The sequence below is a fragment of the Coturnix japonica genome, chromosome 26, assembly GCF_001577835.2.
Source record: "Coturnix japonica isolate 7356 chromosome 26, Coturnix japonica 2.1, whole genome shotgun sequence".
NCBI lineage: Eukaryota > Metazoa > Chordata > Aves > Galliformes > Phasianidae > Coturnix > Coturnix japonica.
Window position 1 is genome coordinate 3,294,726 of NC_029541.1, and position 27,354 is coordinate 3,322,079.

Here is a 27,354-nt window from a genome sequence, read left to right on the forward strand (position 1 = left end):
TCCACCGTTATCCAGTCACGGGTTTATGAGCTTAAAGCAAAGAGGTTTGTGGCACAATCAAAATAGCTGCTGCTAAGGCAGCTCACGGGATTAGACAGCTAAAGCGCCGTGCCGGCGGTGCTGCAGCCAACTTGGTAGAGCTTGTCTTGCTTCTCTACCTCCAATCTGCCCCCCAGCCCATGGGGCTGAGCTGTGTGCTGCCTCTTCTGCAACAGTGCTTTGGGCTTCAGCCAGTGATGCAGATCAGATGAGCATCGATGCACAATGACCATAAAAATCCCTATGACAAACTCAGTGTGTGTATGAGACTGGTAGTCCATTAACATCACTGTAACTGTGATGAATGGCAAACTTGCCAAATGCAACAGACCAAGTCCAGCCTCATTCCCTGAGCCCCCAAACCCCCACCCTGACCCCCAGTGGCACATCCCCAATAGCACCTGCCACAACCACGTGTGATCAGCAAAACACATCCATGTGGCCCAGGTGTGAACTGCAGGGGGAAACTGTGACCAGGATACAACCATGTGGGATGTGAGCTGCACAGACAGTGCTATGAGGACATCTGAGGCAAGCGGCTGCAGCAGCACAGGGAGCATCTGAGGCTGAGTTAAAGCCAGGCACTGAGGGATAAGCTCTCGAGGAGAGCCACGCGTTGCCCAAGGTGCAGCACATCGCTGGAGCCACCCAGGGTCAATTTCTATTGCTCTGTTTCCTTTAAGACCTGTCTGAACGCAGGTTGCTCTGACCCATAGATGTGGTGCATTAAGTCCTTGGGCAAATTGCAGCTGGCACAAGATCTGACACCCATCTGCCTCTGCCATCCTGGCAGCACAGCCACACAGATCTGATTTCAGCTTGGGCCCTCATGGCAGAGCTGGGCACCATGAACACAGCAGCCCTCCTGGTCAGGCCATTGACTTCAAGGGCATGAGCTGAATGTCTTCGGCATGCTCACCTGCTATTTGGAGTATGTGCTCTGGATGTTTTGAGAGCTGTCAGGCTAAATTTAGGGGCCCAGATAAGGATATCATCCTCTCCTACCCAACTGCAAGGGCATCAGGAACATGGAGAGTGGCCAGAGTGCAGGGCAGCCGCAGCACCAAAGCAATGCATGGAGGCAGAAACTCCTGATTTGGTTACACAGGGAAAAAAAAACCAAACAAATGCAGTGCTTAGAAATGGCCCAAACTGGATAAGATTTGCTCTAAAACAGCACAAAGTCGAAGCAAACTGTCCCACAGTCACCACAGCACATAATGGGGACACCCCAATCTGTAAAGACCTGCATTCATGGTAAAGAATGCTGGGAGAGCAGAGTATAAGGAAGAGTCTCATGTCTACTGGACAAAGGAAAACAAGGGGAAAAGAAAAGGAAAACAAAGGGAATAGTTAGATCCTCTACATTTAATAAAGATTTGCCAGTGGGTTAAAACCAGCCAAATATCTCTCAAAAGGAAGGGAAAAAAAGCTGTATTCCAGTTCCTGCCAAGTTCCTTTGAGTTCCCATGGTGCGTGCAGGAGCCTGCCTCAGTCCCAGCACTGGAAAACACAGCTGCAAGGGGCTGGGTGATGCAGGAGGGACACACAGCAGGAGGGGACATGCAACAGGAGGGAGCAGGCAGGAGGATTCAGGCAGAGCTGCTCCCCTTGCAATGCTCCCTATGAGGGTCGGGCAGCAGAAGCAGCTCCATGGGCTGAATTCAATGCCTGGGATCAGAAAATGCCTCAGCAGCCTCCCTGCCCTCCTCTCACTTTCTTCTCTCCCCGCCCTCCAGAAGAGGTTAAAAACAAGTTCTTAAGCAAAACAAACCCAGAAAAAGCTCTGAGTGGGAGTGAGGCGCAGCGATGCCAGGTGATGAGGGGGGAGGAAAAGTCCCCACAGGCAGCAGAGCACAGCTGGAATCAGGGCTCTGCAGCATCCACACCAAGGCTGGCAGCTATTGCTTACCACAGCATCCTCATGCTACGTAACAACAACAGATTACAACAGCAGCTCCCCCCACTTGCAGCACGGATGAGGCAGGGCTGAGGGGTGAGATGAGAGCCCCAAGGGACTCAGGAAGGGTGTTGTTATCGGACCAAATGTGGGTGAAGTAATTCTTATCAGTTGGGTCTGAAGTAAAAGAGCAGAACTGGGAGCAGCAAAGGCTGCAGGGAGCTCACAGTGCCCACCTCCTGTAGCGCTCCCAGCTACACACACCATCAATGGCATGAGGTTGGCTGCTGCCTGGACATAGCAAAGGAGCAGCGGATGTGACATGTTTTTCCCTTGGACTGCATTCACTTAATAATAACAGCAAAGCTCCCGCAGCGCTCCAAGCAGGCAGCGCAAGGACTCTGACTTCTCAATACACAACACTCAATGCTTGGACACAGAGCTCTCAGTGCTCCCCTTGGAGCCGGGGGGTGCAGCCCTAAGGGGGTTCAGCTCAGCCCTCTCATAAAGCAGGGTGAGGTGAAAAAGCAAATGCTTCCTCTGTGGTTTCCTCCTTGGGATGCACAGAGGTGCTGCCCTGCATGGAGGGTCCCATCCAGATGGGTGCTGCAGCTGCATGCATCCAGAGCCAGCGGGCATTAAAGAGGAGCCCCGGCCACCTGCAGCACTCTGCTTCTGATGTTCTCCGAGTGAAACTTGATGCTGTTCAGCAAGGACACACCTCTTCCAGGGTGTTGTGCAAAATTCTGCATTTTAACGTAGGGACAGGAAATATGAACAGAGCCGGGCAGAGCCCGCAGCAGCACCACCAGTTAGGCCACGGCTCCCCAGCTCCGTGGGAGCAGCTCGAAGTGTTTCCTTCTCTCACCAACCCCACTGTGACTTCCCAGTGCTTTGGGAGCCGCGGCTCCCGCACCAACAGGTTTTGAAGGATTGGCATCGCTGCTGCCTTCGGGACCAGTTCTGCAGAGGTTGTTTTCCTCCTTTCTCTTCCTGCTCCATTTCCTGCGATGGGTTTGTTGCAAAAGATTCTCATCCCCGTTTTGGGACTGGTTTTGGCCTTCTGTTTTTATTCGTCGAGGGAGAATTTCAAACCTGGTGAGTATCAAAAGGGAATCTGTCCTTAAGTCAAATATTAAAAACCACACTGGAGCATTTTGGCATGGAGATGTGCAGAGGTTGGACCAAGCCTTTGTGGCAGGGCTGAGGACGGAGAGCAGCTTTAGCAGAGATCTGGACTCCAATGGAAGAAGCAACACGCAGCTCCCAGGGCAGCAGGGAGGCAGGGGCTCCTGAAGCAAAGAAGGCTTTGAGCACTTTGCATTCAAGCGTAAGCTAAAGCTTCCAGACATGGTTTTTAAGTGTTGGATCTCAAGTTCTGCAGCATGCACTGTTGGGGTGTTTTTCATTGCAGAATAGCTGGGGTGTTTATAAGTTGCATCCTGATGTGTGAAAAGCTGTTGAGGGAGCTAAGAACTGTGTTTCTATGGTCAGTTTGAGCTGCAGCTGCTCCTGGGTACATCATTTCCAAGGGAGGGTTAAGATGTGTGGGACAGAGCACGAAGACCTGCATTCAGTTTGCCATTCAATGCTACTTGAAGGCATTAGGGGACTTTATTTTCTTTTCAAATAGGGTTTGGATAAATTAAACCCCTGTGCCTTGGTCCCCAGAGATGCTGAAAGGGAAGCGTGTGATCGTCACCGGAGCGAGCACCGGCATCGGGGAGCAGATGGCCTATCACCTGGCACGGATGGGAGCCCACATCTTGGTCACGGCGCGGACGAAGGCGAAGCTGCAGCAAGTAAATGGCAAGCTGGGCACTCACACATGCACACACAGACACAGGAAGGCCAACCTCACATCGCAGGTATATACGTAAATACGGGTGCACGGAGCTGCAGCAGCACAGACAGCAGATGTGTGCAGTTCTGCTCACGGGTGTGCAAAGCTAATGCTTCCCAGAGCTCCTGCATGCATAGAAATAGCCCTACTGCAGGCACGCATTGCACGCCCTGTGATGTTTGAATTGCTCAGAGAAGTACACGTCTCCATATGCACAGGCTGCAGCCACACACCCTCATTCCACTGCAGTGATCTATCAGCTCCCGCTCACCCTACACACGCGATTCCAGCACAGACTGCACCGATAAGGAGCCAAATCGCCTTGGGCCACGCATTCACCAAAGGAATAAACTTCAAAGGGAGCCTGAGAGGCTCCCAGAAACCCTGCAGTGAGGTTTGGGGGCTGGGGTGTGTTTTGGTGAGCTCAGCCCCCAGCTTGCAGGGCTTGATGCGCCACGTTGCATCGCAGGTGGTGGAGAGGTGCCGGGCACTGGGGGCCAGCTCAGCACGGCTGGTCAGCGGCAGCATGGAGGACATGGCCACCACCCGGCAGCTGGTGGAGGTGGCCGAGGCTGAACTGGGTATGTTTGCAGCTCCCCAGCACGCTGCTTTGTTGCTGTGCATTGAAAAAGCAAAAAGAAGTGGGGATGGGAAGAGGTTTCCCCTCATTCTACGCCCTGCAGCCCAGCCTGCATCACTCCAGCAGAGACTAAATTGCCCACTGGATTTCATCACCGTGCCCTTGTAACATAATGTCCCGATATCACAATCCTGGGTTCCATCACTGCTGCTATCAGGGGTGAAGCCATGCAGCAGCTCATAGCGGCATTGCTGTTGAGGTCATGGGTCATCAATGCAGAATGGCAGTGCTCAGCTCAGTGCTGTGCCTCCCCCTGGGCTACAAATGGGCCCATGTAGCCCAGGAGAAAACTCCCTTGTGCAGCGTTATTTGTGTTTCAAATTGGGGTGTGAGGGGGACGGGGAGGAGAAGTCACAACAGTTCTCATCTGGGACAAGTTAGATGAGTCCAGCATGTTTTTATTGGCAGCCACTATCCAGGCAGTCAGGCCACAGCTTTGACCCAAAAAACTGACCCTAAATGACACTGACCCCAAAACATTCTGTTTGCATTGGTTCTGCTGTCAAGAAAGGCTCCATCCTGCCCACAACAGCCCCCCTTCCCACCCTGAACTAACACCCACTCCTCTGCTTCCAGGAGGCCTCGACATGCTGATTCTTAACCACGTTGGCAAGTCGTACTTCAATTACTTTGATGGGGATGTTGGGCATGTCCAGAAGCTTCTGGACATCAACTTCCTGAGCTACGTGGCCATGACAGTCTCTGCCCTTCCCATGCTGAAGCGGAGCGGGGGCAGCATCGTGGTGGTCTCCTCCATGGCAGGTGAGTGGAAACGAGGACTGGGCAGTGGGATACCACAGTCTCCAGGTCTTTTTCACATTTCTTAGTGTTCTGATGCAATCCCACTGCCCTCCTAAGGGGCCTGATGATTAAACCCCACACCCAGTGGTGCAGAGGAGCTCACGTAGCTCCAGTTCTACAAAGAAAAGGGGAAATGCTGTAATTTCTCACTACGCTGTTCCTCTGACGGCTCGCTGTGGTTTGCCAGGTCAAGATCCTGCAAATGTTTGCAGAGCCTTTTCTAATAAACTTCTGCTAAGTCGGGAGATTAAATTAACAGCAGCTGCAGCCCAGCTCCACTCAGCACCCAGAGGCAGGAGATTAAACTTTGCTCCATGGCTGCTGCCTGTTGCTCACACCTGAGCAGTGCTGGACTTCAGACTGTAGCAGAGCTGGAGGCTGACAGCACTGCTCTGTAGTCCTGCTGCTCAGGTGCCAGGCTCATGTTTCCCCTAACATTAAACTCCCTTTGGCTAAAATCCTATATCTGATGAAATGCAAAACACAGGTTTATGTGGTGCAGCTTTCCATGCTTTAATGGAACTTCACTCTGTGTCCAGGTAAAGTTGGGTTTCCCTTTACCGTCCCCTACTCTGCAACTAAGTTTGCCCTGGATGGATTTTTCAGCTCCCTGAGGCAGGAATTCAGCATCCAGAGCGTTAATGTTTCCATCACCCTCTGCATCCTTGGCTTCATTGACACTGGTAAGCTGCATCCATTCCATCTGGCTGCACATCACGCTTCCAGCTTCATGCCCTCCCCTCCAGTGTCCCCATCTTCAGTGCTGCTTTTCCTGCTGTAGTGGGAGTAAGTGCAGCATTGCCTCTGCTCTCAGAGGGCTCCTGCTTCTCTTGCACATGGTCACAGCAGCGATGGTGGGGTTGGACTTGGGGATGTTAGAGCATAGCTCCAACTTTAATGACTCCGTGGTTCTATGAAAATCAACCACTGTGCTCAGGCTAAAGCCCTGAGGACAGAGCCTTCAGGGACAGCCTAAAATTCAATGAGTTTAAGTGGAAGCACTGGTTGTATATCTCCCATTAATCTCACCTAAGAGATAGGTGAGATTACCTACAGTGAGATACGGGAGTGAAAGCATCAGTGGGACCGACTTGAAGCTGCTTCTGTTTTCCAGTGCATAAACTACATCTAACTGTAGCAACAAACGAGGCAGCCTTCCTCAGCCCCCCAGCTCGCTCATTGCAAACAAACCCAAGCAGCCCGACTGAAACCTCTCTTGTTCCTCAACTAGAGAACGCCATGCGTGCAGCTGCCGACGTTCTCCTGATGTCCCCGGCACCCAAAGAGGAATGCGCCCTGGAGATCATCAAAGGAGGAACCCTGCGCCAACGCGAGGTGTATTACCGCTATGCATCCACCAAACTGCCTCTGCTGCTGCGGGATTGGGCCGCCGAGCTGCTGGACCTGCTGGTTCGGCAGCGGTACCGCCCCGAGCGGCTGCGGGCAGCCTGAGCTGAGCCGAGCAACGGCACCGCCGGGCCGACAGCCGCCTCTGCTGGCCGCAGATGTGCCTGCAGCCCTCCCTATTAATTACCTTTAATTACCGCCTCGCCCCGAGAGGAGCCGGCTGGGACCCCCCGGCTGCGCTGAGGATTCCTGCAGGTGAGCCCTTCCTGCTTGGAAGCATCCATCCTGGTTGGAGCCGAGCCCTTCCCCAGGCCTGGGGAAAGCAGTAACTAACTGATTATTAAGTGCAGCTTACTAACCTCGTTGTGTGCTCTGCGGGTTTTATGTTGTTTTGTTTTTAACCTCTTTTTTTCCATTACTAAATGCTGCTGCAAATGGGCATCATTCCATTGACTTGCCTTTCTCTGATCACTGAATATTAACAATAAACCATTATTTCATTGGAAGAACAACAGTCTAGCCTGGTTTTCATTTAGCTTAAAGGCCAAGTTCAATGCAAATCTGTTCACCAAGTTAACTCTTTGGGGGTGCAATCCCTTACACAGACACACGATGCTGCTTTGGTGTTGTTCTGCCCTATATCTGTATGAACCTGCATCACAGTGGTCACTGCTGACCAACAAAGCCTCATGGCACCAGAGAGGAAAGGAAAAGTGGGCTCAGTTTTAGATGTGAAATGGAAGAAAGCAAGCTGAAATGTACCCACATCTCCATCAGGCAGCAGCTTCCCAAGGTGGCCTCAGAAAAAAACCCTGGACATTGACAGGAGGAGAAGGGTGCAAAGAGTCAGCCCAAAGTCCGGCACAACGCCCTCTATTAGGTTAATGTTTGCTAAACAGCAGCGAGCACAAAAGGAATAGGCACCAACAGACTTGCAGGGTTCGGCTCAGCGCAGCCATTGCTCTCCCAGGCTACTCATCTGCTCCCACCCGAGTGCTGGCAGAGGGATGGGGCTGCTCCTGAAGGTTCTCATCCCCTTGCTGGGGCTGGGGCTGGCCGTGTATTTTTACTCAGGACCTGGGAATTTCAGCGAAGGTAAGTCATTGAAAATGCACGCCTAGCAGCAGGCAGCCGGGCTGCTGCCCAGCCTGCAGCGCTCGGGGGCCTCCAAAGCAGCTGAAAAGCAGAGTGAAGGCAGTGGGAGTCCTCCTCCCCACGCAGGAGCACGAGGGTTTGCATGTGGGTCCGCCAGGCTCACATTCTTGCTCTCAGCCAATGGATTTGTTTTGGAAACACGCAGTTAACCTCTGTAAATATTTATTCATTTTCTTTGTCGACTCCTGCCAATTGCAGAGCAGCTCCATGCTGGGCTGGAGCCTGGCTGGGGGCTGCAGCAGCACAGAGGAGCTGTGCACAGTGATGTGATACAGGCTGTGCACAACCCTGAGCTCTGTATCCCCTCCAGAGATGCTCCGTGGGAAGAGAGTGATCGTGACAGGAGCCAGCAGTGGCATTGGGGAGCAGATGGCGTATCACCTGGCACGAATGGGGGCCCATGTGCTGCTCACAGCGCGGACGGAGTCCAAGCTGCAGAAGGTGGGCAGCAGCACTGTGAGCATGGCTGCAATGCAGACCCATGGGCCATCCCATGCTCACAAGGATGCTAGATTCCGGGCAGGCTCCCCAGCACACCACCATAGATTGTATTTTCAATGCTGACAACACAGCATTTCTCCACCCACAGTATTCAGCTATTGCAGAGGAAACGTCCCTCTGAGGACTCTCCCCCAAGCAAAGGGAGGAGGGTTGTCAGCCACCCCCAACACCCTGGCCAATGCCTCTCTCACTGTCCCCAGGTAGTGGAGAAGTGTTTGGATCTGGGTGCTGCATCTGCCCGCTACGTGAGTGGCTCCATGGAAAGCACAGCCTTTGCTGAGGAGGTGGTGAAAGAGGCTGAGAACACCTGGGGTGCGTAGCAGGTGCCCAATACCTTGTGCCACATTTTGGGGCCACCGTGGCCACCACAATTTAGCCCGGGGCTGAGATGCTGGCTGCCAACAGCCAACACACTCTGCTTCCAGGAGGCCTTGACATGCTCATCCTGAACCACATTGGCCACAGCTTTTTTGATTTCTTCAATGGGGACGTGGATCACGTGCGGAAGCTCATGGAGACCAACTTCCTCAGCTATGTGGCCATGACCACATCTGCCCTGCCTATGCTGAAAGAGAGTGAGGGCAGCATCGTGGTGGTCTCATCTGTTTCAGGTGAGCACACAAGGGCCTGTCTCTCCCTACCATGTCCCTGCCTTGTGCCCTCCCTGCTCATCTCTGTGCTTCTGTCCAGGTAAAGTTGCCTCCCCCTTCACTGCTCCCTACTCTGCGACTAAGTTTGCCTTGGAAGGATTTTACAGCTCCTTGAGGCACGAATTCATCATAGAAAACGTCAACGTTTCCATCACGCTCTGCATCCTGGGCTATATTAACACAGGTAAGCTCAGCGCCAATGAGGCTGAAGGATAAAAAACATAGACCTGGTACAACACAGCTCTCCTTCTGTCACTGCAGAGAGCGCGGTGCGGGCGGTCTCACACGTCATTAATGAAACACCAGCACCCAAAGAGGAGTGTGCACTGGAGATCATCCGGAGCGGGGCCCTGCGGCAGCGTGAGCTGCACTACCCTGCCAGAACTGTGACCCCAACGCTGCTGCTGCGGGACCTTGCCCCCGAGTTTCTGGACGGCCTCATCAGGAGCAACTTCCGAGTGGAAAATATCAAGAAAGCACCAGCAGCCCAGGGCTCGGGGCATTAGCACAGCTCTGAGTGGCCAATACTTCCCCATGGGCAGCGGTGCCTCCAACAAAGCCCACCGTGGAGCAGTGCTGGGGACATTTCTGAAAGCAGCGTGGCTGGGAACTGCCTGCACAACATGGGGCACTTGGAGCCCACAACACAACACAAAAATGACTTTTATTTATGCTGCCTGCAAATGGCTCCTCACAATTAAGAGGAGCAGGCAGTGGGGGGCACCAGAAGGGCTCTAAAAGGCCAGAATTAGGAGTGGGCTGGGGGATGCAGGCAGCATCCAGACCCCAGCTGCTCCATCTCACCCACATCCCTCCCAAAGGAGGAGTTAGTCAAAAGGTTATGGATATGGAAGGCATCGGACCTGTAGAGAACAGCCCCCATGAACCACCCAGCAAAAGCAAACAGAGGGTCCTCATACTACAATGTTATTTCCCTGTACTCTTACTTCCGAGCAGTAAATCCTATATTACTTTGTGATATCTGTGGTTTGAGTTTTGTTCCTCTTCCACTGGAGTATGCGCAGAGCACCTCTCAGCACGCAGCTGCTTAAACCCACCCCATGATTTGCATTAATACAGCTTTCACTTCTCTAAGACCTTAATGAATTTCTGCTGTTCGTGACCTGTCCTAAAACACTCTTTTTTTCCCCCTCCTTTTCAATCTGTGAGAAACCTTACAATAATAGCATTACTCCCCGGATTTCCCCTACCCCCAAAGCAACCTGGAGTGATTGGGTCACCCAGTGCTGCTGAAGCCCCAGGATCAGTGCTGATAAGGGAGGTGGCTGTGGGGACAGGAGGCAGTGGGAGCTGCTGGCACCCCAAGATAACCCCACACCCCACGCTGCGCGAGCAGGACAGGAACCAGGGCTCAGGCTGCAGCCCCAACGCTTCCTGTTCGACAGAAAGAAACACAGCAAAGCAGCAGCAGCACGAAGTTGTGGGAATATAGAGGACAGTGTTTGTGCCCTGCAGCACCGGGGTACAGCCAGGTAAGTGCCTGCAGCCCTGCAGCTCCAGCGCTGACCCCTCACCACGCACCTTCTTCCACCTCTCTGTGATGGACACGGGGAGGTGGTAACATGAACCGGCATGAAACGTTCCTTGTTGTTTGTTTCCCTCGAAGCAAGAAACGTAACAGGTTGGAAAGCAAAGCTAAAGAACACGGTTGGTAATTAGAGAGGGTAACTTTGGGCAGCGGCAGAAGGATATAAGGTATTTGCGCACCAAGAAGGCCTCAACGCTTTGCTCAGCTCTGGGTGAGTAATGGACCGTGTGTTTCCTTAAGCCTTACTTTGGTTTACAACAGCTTCTGGTTAACCCAAGTGCTGCAAGGCAGCTTGAGGGATGCCTAGGTGGGCAACGGGGCCCCAGTGGGGCCATAAATGGGAACAGCAGGGTCATTATGGTATGGATAATAACATGTGCAAATAGCCCGCTCAGCCTCTCATGGCCCCAAACCCCTCCTGTTGGAAGCACATGGCAGTAAGAACCACCCAAAAAAGAGGAACGTTGCTGAAATCACCCAGGAAGCATCAGGTAAAAATTAGAGATGCTTCAGAAGATGTTGGAGGCTTCACAGAATGGGATATTCAGACAAACACAGAGCACAGGGAGCGCCGCCCATCTCCTATAAGCACCGGATCACCCAGCCCCACAGCCCTGTGCTGCAGCAGTGCTGTGGTTTGCAAGCACTTCCTCTGCCCTGTGCAGGAGCAACACGTTGGCTGGCACATCCAGACCAAAGGAGAGGCTCAGTGCAGACTAACAAGCATGGATGTGTTATATACATAAATGGGTTTTTACTTGCTCACATTCTTTCCCCTCTGTTAAACTCAGCAACTTCCTAATTGCTTGAGACAGAACGAGACCAACAGAGTTTTGCTGGGAGGAAACTCACCCTGCAGATGTGTGCTATAGTGCAGGAACTCAGCTGCCCACCTGGTTTGGACCACAGAACACCCCCAAACACTGAGCAGAGGTGGAATTTGTGCCCAAGGCAAAGTGGTAGCAGCTGGATCAGCACCCACCCCACCAAGCAGCAGGATGGGATGGGTTACACAGTCAGCACCAGACAACAAACACATCCCACTATAAACCCCACCACCCCTTGGTTTTGACAGGACGGGAGGTCCCACCATGATCAGCCCCCCAGAACGGGCCCGACCACGGCGTGCAGGTGAGAGCTACGAGGAGAAGTGTGAGCGGCGGCAGGAGACACGTGAAGCCCTGCGGCGCCGTGGCCATGCACACAGCACCCGACGTCCAGGACGCATTGAGGAGCAGACACAGAGCCCACGGCAGCGTGAGTTCCTGCGTAGGAGGAACCTGGGGGGCACTGCTGAGGAGCTCAGTGCACCCATCCTGCTACAGGTAATGCTTCACCCCCACCACGTCAAGGCCTGATGCACAAAGTGGCTGCATGCCTGCAAAACTGCATTTGTTTATGGACTGCAGCAGCTGAGGGCAAAGGGTGGTGATGCACTGGAACAGGTTGCCCAAGGAGGTTGTGGATGCCCCATCGCTGCAGGCATTCAAGGCCAGGCTGGATGTGGCTCTGACACCCATTTCTCATTGCAGCGCCCATGGAGTCACCCCGTGTGCCCATCCACACTCCCCCCACTTGGGCTCAGCAGTCCTACATGCATTTTGGCTGAAGCCATCCCTGGGCCACACACCTCTACAAGCACCCGAGGTAGGTGAGGGATGCTCAGTGGTCCTTCTTCCCCTGAGCACCACAGCTCCATGTCCCCACTGCTCCTGGTTACAGCTGCTCCTCCTCAGTGCCGCTCAGCAGAGCTCAGCACATGCACAGAGAGGAGCTTTGGGGCCCCAGGTGCATCCTCTTGCTTTTGTTTCCACAGGAACTCAGACTCCTGCAAGCACGAGGCTGAAGGACTCAGGCCAACAGACAGAGTAAGCCCTGCACCCCCTGGCACAACCCAACCATGCCCACTCCCTGCTGCCATAACACACAGCCTGCAGACACCTGCACTGTGCACCACAATGGCAGAGCTGGTATCTGGGCTGCTGTAAGGGCCTGTATTCACCTCACAAGTGTGCTCTCTTTTTCCATTTCAGCTGTGGAAATACAGTTTTCAGTAAGGTAAGCGATATACACACAATATACAGCCCCATCCCCACTGTTGCCTCCAGCTGATCTCAAAGTGTTTGGCTGTTGTCGCCCATTTGTTATTTGTTTGTGAACTGAAACAACCCCGTGGTCTGAAATACTTCCCTTTCCCTGCAGGAAATCGTGCAGCTTTCTGGCTACCTGAAGGTAGGCACCAGGCACCACGAGCAGCCCTGGAGCAAGAACAACCATATGTTTTTATCATTATCAGACCAAGGGCTGCTTCCCCACAGGAGGCACTGCACCGTGAGCTGCTGCTCAAGCAGAAGATGGTGATCCTGCAGGAGCTGCTCGCCACGCTGCTTCACGCCTCTGAGAAGTCCTGGCAGGTACAGGCAGCTGGGGGCTTTGCCATGGGGCAGGGATAAGCAGACTGCACAACCACAGCCCCATATATCTAACTTATATATATCTGGGTCTTAGCATAGCACTTTGGAGATGCTACACATGCAGCGCTGTCTGCAAAACAGAATGCTTCTTTTCTTGCTCTCCCCTTTCTGTTTAGAGCAAGCTGAATGCAAACTCAAAGACATTGAGGGGACATGTGGTTGGAATTTCTCACTTTGTCCTTAGCAGGAGGTGAAATGGAGGCAATGCATTTTAGGGCTCATTCTTTAGGGACATATGAAGCGTTTTATGTAGGGTTACCAAATGAGATATTAATACACGGTTCATCATACCATCAAAAAAGGGGTTTGAAAGTTCCGTTGGGGCACAAAAGCAGTGATAGGGTGAGAGGGTATAAAAAACAACAGTGTTAGATATGCTGTGGTTAGAAGCTTCCGCCTTCGCTTGCTTCTTCAAATATAATGCAGAAGGAAAAAACACCGACACACTGCATGAAGCAGCCATGAAACCTCAGATTAGAAACAGGTGGGTGCACTTTGCTTCTTGCTGTCTCTGCTGCAGAAGGGAGGCTTCCCTCTGCCTTACATTGGGGACTATGAATTAAGCTAATTCACTCACTGTGCTGGGAGGGGGCTGCTCTGTGGGTGGGTTTGGATGTCCCTTGTATGTTATGGCAGCTTTTAATTCCTTCCAGTATTTGGGGCTTTAAAGTCCTGGGAATGCAGGTACATGGGTGATCCGGCAGCAGCTGTTGAAGTGGTCATAGAGTGATTTAAAGGGATGCTCATGGATGCTTCTAGTTTGAAGGAGCAGGTGCAAGATGTGCAGGATGGAAGCATTGCAGTGCTGGGGGAATCAGTTCCCTGAATCCCACCATGGTTTTACCTCCTGAATGGAGACTCTCCTGCCACAGCTCTGGTGCTCAGTTGTAAAACTGATGGCTTCAAAAGTACCGGCAGGTGCAGAAAGCATAGTCTCTCCTATGGCTAGTAAGAGTAAATTACTTTAGAGCTGTCCTCTTCTTAAAGATTATTTCTTTAATACATTTGCTTCCCTTCCTGCCTTCTAAAGTTGAGCCCAATGCTTGGAAGCGCCTTACAGCCCTGTAGAATATAAGCTTTGTCACATCCCATGCTTTACTGTGACTTTGTGGACCCATTCTGCCAGCACAAGCACTGTGTTTGTGCAAAGTAGAAGCCCTACAGGAAAAGCAATTCTTGCTTTACACCAGCTATTCCAAAGGGTTCACAAAGGAGTATCACAAACAGTTTATCAAGACACCGAAGTGGCTCTTAGAGAGAAATGCAGAAACTTCTGGTCAGAACAACAACAACTACTGCCATCCCACGTATCTGCACAAACCCACTCAGTCTGCTAACAGGCAGTTTATTCCCTTTAGGGAAATCTCAATACCGTATGTTCTCCTGCCAACTTATAAGCTGAATCTCTATAAAAGCAGCCTGCCAGCTCATTTCTCCTTTATAGCATAGGAAGGGGCTGGTCCTCTGCTGCCCTGTACTTCATACAGCACACAACAACCATGAAACACCACTGCCCTCCTTTGTGAGTCTCTGCATACAGCACAACAAATGAACCACAGAGGAAAGACAGGCATAATAACTCATATTTTAAAATGCTCTTCAATATGCCACCTACTTTCTAAGGGGACACGGCCCTCAGGCTATTTTTGTACTGACAACCGAACTGGGAAGCTTTATTCTTTGGGACTGTAAACTTATTCCTGTGCCAATTTAAACACTGCTAAGACACCAGAGAGTCAGGTTTGGCTTGGGTCTGACAGCTCTTCCCACAACATCAAGGAGCTGCTTATTCAGAAGCCCAGCTTCAAACAGCAGCAAGCAGAGATGATAATGATGCTCTCAGTATCAGTAGTGAACAAACAGTGTATATGAACTCTGCTAGAAATTTTACCTGAATTTGTATGCAGTCTGGTTACACAAAACCGAAGTAAAAAGCCTAACAAACAGTGAGATGATAATAGGAAAAATGAACCCTTGTTGTTATCCATCCTCCTGGGCCAGGCAAGGAGGATGGACCCCTGGGTTTCCATGTGTAAAGGTTTAACTTCCTCCACAACCTACTTATCCTGAGACTGAATAAGAACTGAAATTACTTTGACCAAATTTAACCACAATATTATAGAAGAAAATGGACAAAATACTCCCAAAGTGTTGGAAGGCAGAATGTGTAAATTGTGATTACACACATTGGTTCAATTATTTTTTGCCCAGGGTCAGCTGAATGAAGATAAACTCAAGTGTAAACTGAGGGCACTGGAAAATCAGCTGCAGGCCTGTACCCAGGTAAGGTCTGATGGTTTGAGCAACAAGCAAGGGTGAAGAAAGGCATGAAAAACTGAATCATGTCATTGGGTCAGGTCTCAGTTTCTAGAGTAATCTGATTAGATATGGATCTGAAAAGTATTTTTCCTCTTTGCTGAAGCAACATTTCACAGCACATTAGTAGCTGCATTTACACAGAGTGGATTTGCTAATATTCAGTCTTAGTGAGATTAGGAATATGTCCGATAAAACCCCTCCAGCACACTAATTCTTCCTTTAAAGAGTTACTCAAAGGAGTGTGTGAAGAAGATCCTGATAGAGATGGAGGACCAGAAGCAGACCTACGAGCAGAAAGCAAAGGAGGCTCTGCAGAAAATGCTCGAGGACAAACTCCAAGCTGAGCAACAGCTGCAAAACTCTCAGGTAAGAAACACATTCGACACCTGGCTTTGCTTTAATCTTATCCTGCCCCCTCATTTCAGTTTACCATTTGCAAAGATGCAAAATCAGTTTTGTTTTTTTTTACTGTTACCACCCCAAGTCCAAAAGTAATGACAACCTGTGCTCATTTTGTGCTGTTTTTAATGCCCTGATGTGGGGCTCATATCTGCTTCCCCCAGAGATGCCTGGCAGTGACGAGGGAGGACCTTGCCCTCTGGAAGGAGCACTACACGATGCTCAAATCCGAGTGGTCCCAGATGGCCAAGGCACACAGCGAACTCAAGAGCAACCTCCACACCCTGCAAAGCCAACTGCAGGTACATCAGACCCCTGTGGGAGCAATGCCATGGCCCAAGGGAGCCCATGTTTTCTGATTTGCAAATAGCCCATAGGCTGAGATCACCAAAGGGCGTTTGCATTAAATGAAGTGCTGTTACTTCACATCCAGTCCTTGCTTTTCGCCACAGCACATGGCCACACAGAATGAGGAGCTCTGCCAAGCCCTGGATCTCCTGCAGCACGAGCATGCCGAGCTCCAACAGCACGCTGACAACCTGCAGCAGGACAACCAGCTCCAAGCCAAGCAGATCCGCAACATCGAAGGTACCACTCCTCCAGGGAAGGGCAGACAGCAAGGAGATAATCTGAAAGCCTTGGAGCCTAGTACACCCAAAGCAATCCCTATCTGAATGCATTGCACACCTCTTGCAGAGAGCCTTTGGTTTCCATAGGGTCCCAAATGAAAGATTAAAAGGGTTTCAAAAAGAAGGGTGGAATGGGAAACTCTCAAACCTGCATGCAGATATTTGCATGAACGCTGGTTTTCTTATTATTTCAGGTAAATTGCAAAAAGAGCAAAATCAGAAACTAATATTGGAGGCAACAATCAGCCAGCTGCACAGTGAGTAACACAAAGAAGCGCAATGTGAAAGCTCTGCATTACTGCTGTAGCAATGACAGTGACTTGTTTCATCCCCAGACCTGATGCAGAACCAGACCAACGAGCAGAAAACTCAGGACGTGATGGTGCAAAGGAAAGGTCAGCAAACTTTCTAACTTCCACCTAAAGCTGCCTTGACTTGACATGGGAATGTCAGAAGTGACTCCAGGAGAAGTCTGTATTTGTTTAGAATAAAGGATTATATTAAAACTATGCAAAACTAGTAATGATTCCGCGATTATATTTTGGTAGTTAACATTAAAACACAAGTGTATTTATGAGGCAGATGCTTTACAAGAAAATCAAGAGTTTTCATTCCAAGTTCTATTTCAGTGGCTATGCCATTTTGGAACAAAATAATCAGTTTGAAGCTGCAATTACAGCTGTACTTCTAGAAAGCAGTAAAAGACACTTAAACTCCCCTTCCATTGCTGGTAACTGCTTGGAAGCATTTACCTAAAGACCATCAGCTTTCATCTACAGGAGAGGCATGATAACCAACTGAGCTCTTCTCTGTGCATAGCTTGCAAATATTAGCTTTAAACCGTGCTGAGTAGAGAAGCTACAAAGCAAACTGGAGGCCAAGATGTGTTTCTCACCAGTGGCCTGTTTTCTAGATCAGGTTTTCACCATGCAGACCCCACCTCTCACTCCTGCCAAGGAAATGCAGAATGTTCTGTCCGAGCATCCCAAGGAGAAGGCAGAAGAAAGCCTGAGGGATGAGATAAAGGAAAGGACATCCCAGCTTACAGCAAAGGAGAAAGAGGTGAGGAAGTTACTGCTGGGACAAAGCGACCCTGCCAGGGATTAAGGTGCCTTTTAGGTGCTCTCAGGAGCATAGAAAAACAGCATATTAAAGCTCCTGGAGGCAGATAGAGCTGCAGGCTGCACCTGGTATCCACCACAAGGATTTTCTCTGCTTTATTTCTGTTCTGATACCAGCCTCAGATGAAGCTCACAGCATCTGCAGGCAAGAACAGGGCACTGAGCAGCCATATCTAGAACCACTGCTTCAGGCAAACTCATTTCTGCTCACAGGGCATTCACAGGAAATAAGATAAAGCCAATCTTTAAGAACCAAAGTCTTAACCATAAAGGAAGCATGGAAGGGGGAACTACAAGGAGGGCTCATAAATAACAGGAAAGTTTGCAAATAACAACAAACAACCCCCTCAGTTTTGTGACCTTCTGCAAGGTGCTTACCACACAAGCACTTATTTCAGGACATAACACCAATAGCACAAACCGCCCTCCATCCCACACATCTTACTGCAGAACTCAGATAACAGGGACTTATAAAAAAAATAAGATATGTGACTTACCAAAGCTGAGAAGCACATCAGGACGTGTTCCACTAACTACTCCAGGACTGTGTCCACACCACCTGGGGAAGGGGTTTAGCTGAGTATAATCACAGCAAAGAGAACAGCTGTGGGTGCCAGCTGCATTGGCTTGCACAGGACATGAACCCTGCCATGATTTTACACTCCACATCTTCCTCCTGATCTGTGCTTGGTCAGAAGAAATAGTTATTCTTTTCTCTCTCACACATAATGTGAAAGATGGCAGTAGGAGCAAGCAGATCACAGGATGGGAGCAGCCAGGGCACTGCCTGCGCCCCCACCTAACACTGAAACCTGCTCTGTCCTTTGTAGGTATGTATGGGCACACGAGCAGCAGAAAGGCAAATCCCCCCTCGTCACACTGCTCTCACACAGGTGAACCACCAGCTGCTGTAGGAGCCCTGAGTGCTGGGGTGCTTGAAGTCACAGGGCTCCCTCCTCCTGACCCATACCTCCATTCTTCTTCTCCCCTCCAGTGCCAGGAGCTGCGTGCAGAGCTGGAGGCGCTGAGCGAGGAGTATCGCTGCTGCTTGAGCCGCCTGCACCAGTGCCGCCAGGAGCTCAACCAAAGCCAGACAGTGAAGGTGGGACCGACTTTCACCCCTTCCTTGTGGCAGCTGTACATCACTCTGGGAAACACTCCTTTATTTGGGGGCAGTGTGGAAGGATGAGCAGGTTTCTTCTCCCCATCATCTCATGGTTATGCTTGTTTCCTTTTTGCAGACACAACGTGGTAACTGGCTCCCTCTTCTGCTGGCAGTGATAGTAGTGGCCACAGCTGCTGTGCTGGCCATGAGCACCTCCTCAGTGACCTCCATGCAGAACTGACTCCTGACCTGCTGGCAGCAACCTGCCCTCACTGCAGTCCTCCTTCTGCCACTCCTTGCCTGCTTCATACCCCAAGCTGGTCTTGGCCAAACTGACATGGCTCCAATAAATGTGGGGAGATCAACCTTCTCTTCCCTGTGTTGGTTATTCTTCAGCTGAGGGCTGCACTGAACAAAGCCATTCAACTGGCACCTCTTGGACTCATGGGGGCAGCAGGGACCATGTGTCCTGTGCGTTTTGGAGCCAAGCTGTATGCATGTAGAGAAACAACAATGCAAGTCCCTTCATTTAATGGTTCAGTGCATGGGAAATATTCCACCCTGCACCATCTTTACTGACATCCAGCAATAAAACCAGGCCTACAAGCCACCCAACCCGAGCACCAACTGCCCAGCTCAGCTTGTCTCGTGGCCAAACACCCTCAGCCATGTCTGCTTCTCTCTCATGCTCAGCACCATGTTAATTTGACAGAGCCATGTTTTTCCACCCATCAGAGCTGTGCAGGCTTTATGGCAGTGCTTGTCCTTTGCTACGTGTGGGCTCAGACACGAGGCGTGACACCACATCACACACACAATGAAGAGCCTACAACAAACTTCACAAACTAAGAATACTGCCGCGTTAGCATTTCTTTATTAATCCTCAGTCGTTCACAGCAAATAAATACACCCAATAACACACTCCACAGTCAGGATCCAGGCTGCGGAGCTGCTCTGTGTGTTTATCCACATACTTGGGACTTGCATGGACTTGATCCACACCTGGCCTGAGCGGTCAGGCCCGAATCCATCTGGTTGGTGCTCGGGGCCTCTCAAAAGTGGGTTCCCCACCTCACTCCCTGAGGCATGTGAGGAACAGGGTGAAAAGCCAGTGTTTGTCTGTCTGTTTGTCACAAGGCAACTGCTGGCAGCGACACCACCTCGCTGGAAATGCAGAGATCGATGAAGTCGCTCTGTGCACTGAAGTCATCCCTCAGCTCTTTGCTCCAGGCGTCCAACACTTCCTTCAGCTTCATGCAGAGGCTCTCGGGGATACTGAAGGAATAGATCTGCACCCGGAGCCCTCCCTGTATCCTGAGGCAGGAAGCGTGGACTGTGAACACCCTGAGTGGTGTCAGCGCCAGGCAGTTCTCAGCACCCTCCTCCACCGGGAAGGTGTAGGCTGCTGGATAACCCAGCAGCACCCCAAACACAGTGCAAAGATTCCAGCCCGTGGCCACGACCTCACTACAGGACACAGGGCTGTTGGCAGCCTCCTCCACAGCCACAAGGTGGGCCAGGAGGGCCTCGAGGTGACGCCTGATGGCTGCAGCCTCAGCTGGGCCACAGAGTGCAGGACTGGATCGCGTTGCTGCCACATCCATGAATGGTGCAGGGTGGGCATGGAGTGCGGCTTCCAGCTGTCGACGAGCACGGCCTGGGTGCAGCAGCAACACCTCACCCTCCATACCCAGCAGGTGCAGGCAGCACAGGCCCAGCCCAGCCTCCTGCAACCGCTCCACGTAGTTCCGCAGCTCGGCGGGTCCTGCCACCCCGCAGTCGTATAGCAAGGCAGGTTTCAGCCCCACAGCCACCGCCAGCACCTCTCCAGCCAGCTGGAGGGCACGGGCAGCCGCCAGCCTCCGCTTAGACCCGGCCCCCAGCGCCTCCCGAGCCGCCGCCACCAGCTGTGGGGCGGGCAGGGCACGCTGAGCCTCGTCGCGGCCTGCAGGGCCCATAGCCAGGCCTCGGCCTAGAGTAGCGGCGCACCCGGCGCCCACAGCTTCCGGCCCGGCCACAGCGCTACGCAACACCGGGGCGGAGCGGCCTATGGCGGCGGGGCCGGCCTCAGTGAGGCGGAGCTGCTGCCTTGTAATCCCGAACACGAAATAAGGCGTAGCAGCCACAGCAGCTCCCTCTGTCTTTCGGAGTTGTTCTAAACGCACGCGTGGAAATAGATACGAAATAGAAAGCATAATGGAAAAAACAGCCGGCCTGAGAGCCTGCAGCCACAGACTGGTTAAAGAGAAATAAAATAAGACGAGATAACGTTAAGACAATTTTAATAGAGTACAGGTTAATTTTTACTCTCTCCTGATCAAGTGTTTATATACAGGATGTCAGTGTTTGGTTTAAAAAAATATTACAGGATTAAAAATCTGATTTATACATAGTGGTAAGGTTAAGCAAGCAGCTAAAAACAGTGATGGAGCAAGAAGCGTTCCTTATTTCCTTTATTTATAACACTCCCCAAATAAAAGCACCATGAGACTGTGGAAATTCAATCAGAAAACCAGATTTACAGATTCCATTCAGGTTCAGGCAAGGCACTTGTCAGAGCTGTCTTGTATATACAAGGAAGGGGGGACCAAGTGCCCGTCACTGTGCAGGCAGTGGCTGTGCCATATGCATGGTTGGGGCCTGCATTGGCCACCCCTCCTGATGGGTTTGCAACAGGCGGTACAGCTGCTTCAGGTGAGCCACAATGTTGTCCTTGATATCAGGAGTAGAGATCTGGAGCCGCACACTGCCGCTGTCAAAGGAACGCGTGAAGTCACCAGAAAACATCTCATATATCATCCGGGCCACAACGGGGATGACCTGTTGAAGAAATCCATCATTTCAGCCTAGGCATCACACCGTACAGCAGGATAATTTCCACAGACACTGAAAGCAAATTCACAGCTCAATGCTGTTTGGCACACATTTGCTGTGACAAAATCCAGCAGCCCTGTTGGGGTTTCCCCCTGCCAGTGGTCACAGCAGAGAAGAACAGTTCTCCTGTTCTTGTGGGTATCAATCTAGAGCAAGTGCATTGCTCCATCAGGGCTATCACATATCACCCCAAGGCCTTCATTCCTACCTGAACCACGATCAGCTTTCTCTCCCGAGGTTTTCCATCAGGCCACTCTTCCCCAAAACAGAAATAGATCTCAAATGGTGGCTGTTTCTCAATCTGTCCTTTCTGGTGGGCAATCAGCTCTAAGAAGAAAAGCAGAAGGCTGTAGGTTTTCCACCTTTTGGACAGTAGCACTTACCGTGTCCCACCCCATTACATTGTGCCAGGTCTCAACTATGCACTGTCCCTTGCCAGTGCTGCTTCTTACATATCCACAATTACAGCCTGTTTCTTGAATACAGAAAAGCTTCCTCTAAAAGCAAACCCACCGGTAGCTCTCAGAGCATTAACTGAGTGCCCAGCCACTCCACAGAGGTCAGAGGAAGCAAGGACAACTACTTATGTTCCATGAATATACAAACCAATCAATGCATCCAAGTGAACCCCCAGGACAGACCACCCTTTCCAGTAATATCACACCAGGATCCAAAGTTACCCTCCAGAAGCAGAAGCTACCTACCACTTAGGAACGTTTCCAAACAGAAGAGTTTGACTTTCTTTTGCCTCTCAATCAGATTTGGTGTAGTGGCAGAAGGTGCACAGGGACCAGACCAGTACACCTTGCACTGGCAGAGCCGCACAGCGTAGATGGCATGGCCACTGACCTCCAGGATCAGTCCCCTGTCCATAACATCCAGCAGCCGACTGGTGAAGATCTTTTGCTTTTCATTGGTGATTTGCTCTGTTCCTGGAAACCTTACTTGCTCCAAATTAATCGGCCCGAAGAGCTCTTCCTGGTCTGGCATAGGACCCAGCTCTCCATAGAACAGTCTGCATCCCTGCGGGTTGCTCACCGTTGTCGTCTGCCCAGTCTCCTTTCCTCGATATTCGAACTTGATTTCTAGGTCTGTCACTGAGAGAAACTGTCAGTAGTGCTTTTCCTGGACCTCTGCACATACATCAGCAGTAGAGACATATCATGCAATCCAAGCTGGGATTGCAGGGATGTTTTAGCTATGCACAGATGCTAACAAGCAAAAAGGATTACAAAAATGGTTTTGATTTTTTAAGTGCAATGACAGAAGCACTACAAACCCATGAACGTACTTGGAAGAGAGCTGATCCAGAGCTCCGGGCTGCTGAAGAAGTCATGCTGCAGAGCAGTCGGGGGCATCTCCATATCCAAAGGTTCGTTCTTTGGCCACACAGCTTCAGGGCTGCAGTTCTCTGCACTGGCTGGAGCCATTGGAGAATCTACAGAAGGGAATTGACTCTTTCCTAAGCCGAGCCTTAATTTTAAGCATGCACCAATATACAAGCAAATAACTTCACTATTAAATAACAGAGTATGGCACCAACCATTGATATTAAGAAATGGAAACGTCTCTTGAATAGGGACATGCTGAGATGGATTCAATTCTTCCTCTTCATCCTCATCAAGATCATTTTCCTTCTCATCCCATGGAGCTGAGCCAGTGGACCCTGCAAACAAGCATAGATTGAGCAGACAATTGGTTTGAAACACTGCAGTGCATTTCTTGAGAGAATATATATATAGTTTTCATATTGGCTTTGCACAATATCAGAAGTTTATTTCTGATTATAAGTTACAAGAATAAAACCTCACCCGTATAATATTTTCAGCTTAATACCCGCTTTTATAAAGCTGAGGGTACAGAAACTATCGATAACACTAGATTGCTTTTTTAGCAGAAAGCATGCAGCTGTGTGAAGATCTATTAATTTCAGTACAGGCATATTATGGCTCAAAGTCCTCTTTAGGTGCAGCTGGGCTCACAGCAGCTGCCAGGCACTGCACACAAAGGCAGCTCGGGAGTTAATGCCACGCAGGGAAAGGTGCACGCATTGGACAAACGCCTGCTCAGTAACCAGCTCTTGTGCCAGCAAGGCCCTCACCTGGATTAATGATTGATCCCTGGGACTGCGGGATATCGCACACTTCATAAATTTTCACGGGATTCATGGGCACCTCCTTGGTGCCATCATACATCAAATTAAATTCCCGGCTTTTGTTAAGAGCACATCGCAGCTGGGCTTTCCATTTTGCAGGGTCTGGTTCATCCACTCCTTCCTGGTACTTTCCTGTTTCCACAGCCCATGCCTGGGGACAAAGTACAGCACCGTGCTCAGTCCAGCCCTCACAACAGAGCCAATTTGACCAGAAATAAAGCTTAGAAACAAATTTAGTGTGAAAACCCTCCCTTTCAGAAGCCTTAACCGCAGCTCTTCTGATAACAGCAGTGGATATTCCCTCCTTAATAGCTTTTCCTATTAGAAGGAAAAGAATAAACGTATATGAAGATGCATGCTCTGAATGTATAAGTAAAGCACTGGCCACATAGGATTGTGCACTGAGTCTCTGGGTGCCTCAGCTGTGATACTAGAAACCATTTCTGGAAGCATCTTCTGTGCAGGGGATGGATTTGGTTACAGTGGAGCAGAGCAGCCCCAGGCACCAACATCAGAGCATCAGTCACCCGCTGACCATGCAACCACACATCAGACCTCTCATGGTCTGAAAGGGTTAAAGAACTGTACACCTTTCCAGTGCAGTGCCAAGCTTGGCATCCAGGTGCACAGAGTGGCATTTCAGAGAGCCAAGAAAGAGAACAAAACGCACCTGGAAACTGTTACTGAAACTCCTATAGAGCTCTGGGGACAACAATCCGGCCCTTTGTCTCTGTGTAGCCAAGCTTCTCCCTCCCTCACCTTGAAGATGGTGTTCTCCTCCTCGTGCTGTGGGCTGTGCCGGGTTGCGTGCTTCCAAGGGATCTGGAACCTCTTGGCTTCTCGGTTTAACCAGATGAGGCCGGGGTACATCCCACTGTCCACCTGGGCCACGAGCCACGGCTTCAGGCGCACTCTGCGCGGGTGTAACGCCATCGTCTGTGAAAGACAGAGGTGATAGCAGACCAACTGCAGAAGGTTAGATGAGATTCCTCTTGTTTACAAAGTGAGCTTCGTGAAGGAGCAACCTATGAGGTGCTGCTGCTATCAGTTGTGATTTAGGTGTGCAATAACTAACTCAGACTTAGCAACTGCTCTACAGGAGGAGCTGCACTAAGCAGGGACTATAAGTATCTCTAGAACAACAACTTGGTAAATAATTCCAGTAAGTAGAGCTGTGTGTTATTCATGTTAAATGGGAAGGGTGAGACCCAGCCAAGCCCAAGCTGGAAACTCTGCACAGGAGGTAAAGCCACCAGCAAGCCACAGCAAGAACTGACATAGGAATTCCAGAGGCCTCCATGTATCCTTCACTGAATGGGACTCTCTCACCTAGTTTTGCTTCAGTCCTGTCAGTCTTGCCTTAGAAATACAAAGCAAATATGCCAAATCTGAAGTTCTTGCCCCAACTGAGGGCATCATCCATGTGGAGGTGACTGCTTTATAAGAGATGGGCTTTCCTCCAGGAAGTCATTTCATGCCTTTCCTTAAGTTCCTCAATGCAGGAGAATCATCTGCAAACATCACTGCAAGGTGCTGACCTGTGCTGTGATGTTTATTCAGGAGGGTATGAACTGCAAGTCCACGCTCATGTTAGAAGTCAAGTAATGCTGCCTTAATGGTTTCTTAAGAAAACAAAACTGCAGTTAAGCTACAAATTGGACGTGTTAAGTAGTATCAAGTAGTATCGTGTTGCTGCTACATTTGTAACCAGCAATATTCTTCTTCATCCGGCTGCAAGGCCAAAATGGAATAGAAACCCATACAGCACAGAGAAAAAGTCATGCCTGCCTCTCATAGAAAACAAATCATCATGTGCACAACGTGTTGGCACTGCACCATTGGGATCGAATTGTCCCCTGGATGACAACCAGCCTCTGTCAATAGCAGACGTTACAATGCTTTATGACCTTTTATCACCGATGACTTTGTTGACACACTACGAGAGCAAACCAACTTGAATCCATTGCAGCAGACAGTGACTCAGCCCCTCACAGCCTTCAACTTCCAGCCCACGAATCCACGACCACCGAGTGCTGCGTGGTCAAGACATTACCCAGCAAGAGCTCATGGGGCTGGAGGACGAACAGCCATCTCACAGCCCAGCAATGAAAGTCAGAGCCAGACACAGTCGAACACGGTGACTCTCAGCACAGCTGTCAGCCTTCATAACAGCACACCTGGATACCACCACGCTGCTTGGGGAACACGGGGCTTTCTGCCCTGACCCGGAGCCGAAGGATGCTCCTCCTGCCTCCCTCGTTCACACCTCTCCCCATAGCGTCGCAGCCCACGGGTTTTCCCAGCACTTTCAGGCTCTGCCAGCACCGCCAACACTCAGCACCTTCCCAACCTGCTCACAGCGCCTCCAAGGAAGGAAGAGGCGTTCTCTGGGTGCAGCTTTGTAGTACCACGGGCTGCCACCTCATTCCTTGCTTGTTACTTTTGTTTGATGACATTCTCGTGCGTCTGGTGGATTATTATTATGTTTTCTTTCCCAAAGGCAAGCAGCTCAACCCTCAGTATCAGCATTCCCACCGACAAACACACTGAACTTTCATCCAGTTAGATGACACTCCATCACCCCCCCACACGGGGAACCTGCTCCCACATTTCAGAGCTTTGGACATCACTATTTCCCCAAAGCCCCACAGTCCCCCTCCCATCCCTTCGGTGAGTCCATTAACCCTTTGAGCACGATTAACCCTCGCGATTCCCACTGCATGGTTCGAGGGAAGGGGCCTCCCAGGTGCTCGGTCTCATAGCTGCGCTATGGGAGCAGCTATCACGGCACGGGGGGACGAGATCCACCCCGTCCTGCCTCCAGGCTTCGCTTCTGCCTACTTGAAAGACATCGCCTAAGGCTAACGGCGTCACGACCCGTGCAAGCAGATACAGAAGGCAATAAACGGACACTTTTGTGCTTCCCCGGGCCGGGCAGTTCCCTCCCCTCGCAGCCCGGAACGGGCCGGGCACCTCCCGGCAGGAAACCCGCAGGAGCGCTGCCTCCCACTGAGCCGACTCCTCTCCCCATCGGCCACTTTCCAGCTCCGACGCGACCCCGCACCCCGACCCCGCACCGAGCGCTCCCCGAGGGCGGCCCCGCACCGTCGGGCCCCCCAACACTCCCGTCCCCGCTCCACTCACCGCTCCGCTCCGCCTGGAGGTGCCGCACCGAGGCAGGGTCCGCTCCTCGCCCCGGAGCTCTCCGCCGCCCCGCAGGGCCCGAGCGTGGGCTCAGCGGCGGGGCGGGGCGGCCGGAGGGGAGAAGGGGAGAGCGACGGCGGAGCACACACGGCTACAGCTCCGCCCTCACCTGCTCAGGTGCGACGGGCGCAGCCGCGACACCGTCCGTCCCGCTCCGCCCACGGCCGTGGGGCGGCTCCGCTGCGCTGAGCTCCGTCCCCACGGGTGGGGGCAGCCCCGGGGGTTTGAGCGCCCTCCTTTCTATTTCCTTTCTTTCTTTCTGTTCTTCTTCAGTGGCATTTTTAAAAACGAATTCCTTCTTTTTTAATAATAATAATAATTATTATTATTATTTACTCTTCCCCCTCCCCCCCTTCCCCCCGCTTCATAACCCATTTGGCCCAGCAAATCCACCCATTACGTTTTAAGGCAAAACTAAAAGCCAGCTCGGATTAGCGCCCGTCCCCGCTCTCACCCACCTCGCTGCCTGCGGCATCCCTCAGCATCCCGCCGGTCTCGCCTCTCGTTCGCCTTTCATTTCTTTTCCCTGTAGGTGGGGAGCCGTGACTCAGTGGTGAATCTTGGTTTCAGGAGATCGCATAATGCTTCCCCATTCAGTTTCAATGAACTAGAAAAGACGGTGGGAATTTCCCTCCTCCTCCATCACGAT

At 51.2% G+C, this 27,354-nt stretch overlaps 5 protein-coding genes across 6 annotated transcripts; 3 read left to right on the forward strand and 2 right to left on the reverse strand.

The window, feature by feature from the left end:
* The first annotated feature begins 2,706 nt into the window (after nucleotides 1–2,706).
* HSD11B1 (hydroxysteroid 11-beta dehydrogenase 1) lies at nucleotides 2,707–7,084 on the forward strand. Its single transcript, XM_015885230.2, has 6 exons — nucleotides 2,707–3,037; nucleotides 3,611–3,741; nucleotides 4,252–4,363; nucleotides 4,999–5,184; nucleotides 5,763–5,906; nucleotides 6,455–7,084. The coding sequence occupies exons 1-6, from the start codon at nucleotides 2,950–2,952 to the stop codon at nucleotides 6,673–6,675; spliced, it is 882 nt and encodes a 293-aa protein (XP_015740716.1). The 5' UTR covers nucleotides 2,707–2,949; the 3' UTR covers nucleotides 6,676–7,084.
* Nucleotides 7,085–7,473: 389 nt separating this feature from the next.
* On the forward strand, nucleotides 7,474–9,855 carry LOC107324848 (corticosteroid 11-beta-dehydrogenase isozyme 1-like). Its single transcript, XM_015885229.2, has 6 exons — nucleotides 7,474–7,665; nucleotides 8,036–8,166; nucleotides 8,427–8,538; nucleotides 8,652–8,837; nucleotides 8,917–9,060; nucleotides 9,138–9,855. The coding sequence occupies exons 1-6, from the start codon at nucleotides 7,578–7,580 to the stop codon at nucleotides 9,380–9,382; spliced, it is 906 nt and encodes a 301-aa protein (XP_015740715.1). The 5' UTR covers nucleotides 7,474–7,577; the 3' UTR covers nucleotides 9,383–9,855.
* A 97-nt stretch (nucleotides 9,856–9,952) lies between these two features.
* On the forward strand, nucleotides 9,953–18,842 carry TRAF3IP3 (TRAF3 interacting protein 3). Its single transcript, XM_032449310.1, is given in 18 exon segments — nucleotides 9,953–10,369; nucleotides 10,508–11,750; nucleotides 11,958–12,072; nucleotides 12,242–12,293; nucleotides 12,459–12,483; nucleotides 12,628–12,657; nucleotides 12,744–12,839; nucleotides 15,111–15,182; nucleotides 15,444–15,584; nucleotides 15,782–15,919; nucleotides 16,070–16,205; nucleotides 16,441–16,503; nucleotides 16,582–16,641; nucleotides 17,160–17,308; nucleotides 18,198–18,268; nucleotides 18,270–18,287; nucleotides 18,289–18,469; nucleotides 18,609–18,842. Coding segments are annotated over 17 exon segments (1,686 nt in total). The 5' UTR covers nucleotides 9,953–10,369; nucleotides 10,508–11,516; the 3' UTR covers nucleotides 18,714–18,842.
* A 485-nt stretch (nucleotides 18,843–19,327) lies between these two features.
* C26H1orf74 (chromosome 26 C1orf74 homolog) lies at nucleotides 19,328–20,564 on the reverse strand. The gene has a single exon (XM_015885227.2). The coding sequence runs from the start codon at nucleotides 20,428–20,430 to the stop codon at nucleotides 19,603–19,605; it is 828 nt and encodes a 275-aa protein (XP_015740713.2). The 5' UTR covers nucleotides 20,431–20,564; the 3' UTR covers nucleotides 19,328–19,602.
* A 173-nt stretch (nucleotides 20,565–20,737) lies between these two features.
* Nucleotides 20,738–27,302, reverse strand: IRF6 (interferon regulatory factor 6). Of its 2 annotated transcripts, none has more exons than XM_015885225.2 (8): nucleotides 27,164–27,302; nucleotides 24,261–24,437; nucleotides 23,448–23,652; nucleotides 22,890–23,012; nucleotides 22,638–22,784; nucleotides 22,051–22,443; nucleotides 21,555–21,673; nucleotides 20,738–21,292 (listed from the first exon to the last, which is right to left on the reverse strand). In XM_015885225.2, the coding sequence occupies exons 1-8, from the start codon at nucleotides 27,188–27,190 to the stop codon at nucleotides 21,071–21,073; spliced, it is 1,413 nt and encodes a 470-aa protein (XP_015740711.1). In that variant the 5' UTR covers nucleotides 27,191–27,302; the 3' UTR covers nucleotides 20,738–21,070. The 2 variants fall into 2 exon arrangements, with proteins under 2 accessions (XP_015740711.1, XP_015740712.1); XM_015885226.2 differs by lacking the exon at nucleotides 27,164–27,302 and adding an exon at nucleotides 26,646–26,757.
* Nucleotides 27,303–27,354: the final 52 nt, after the last annotated feature.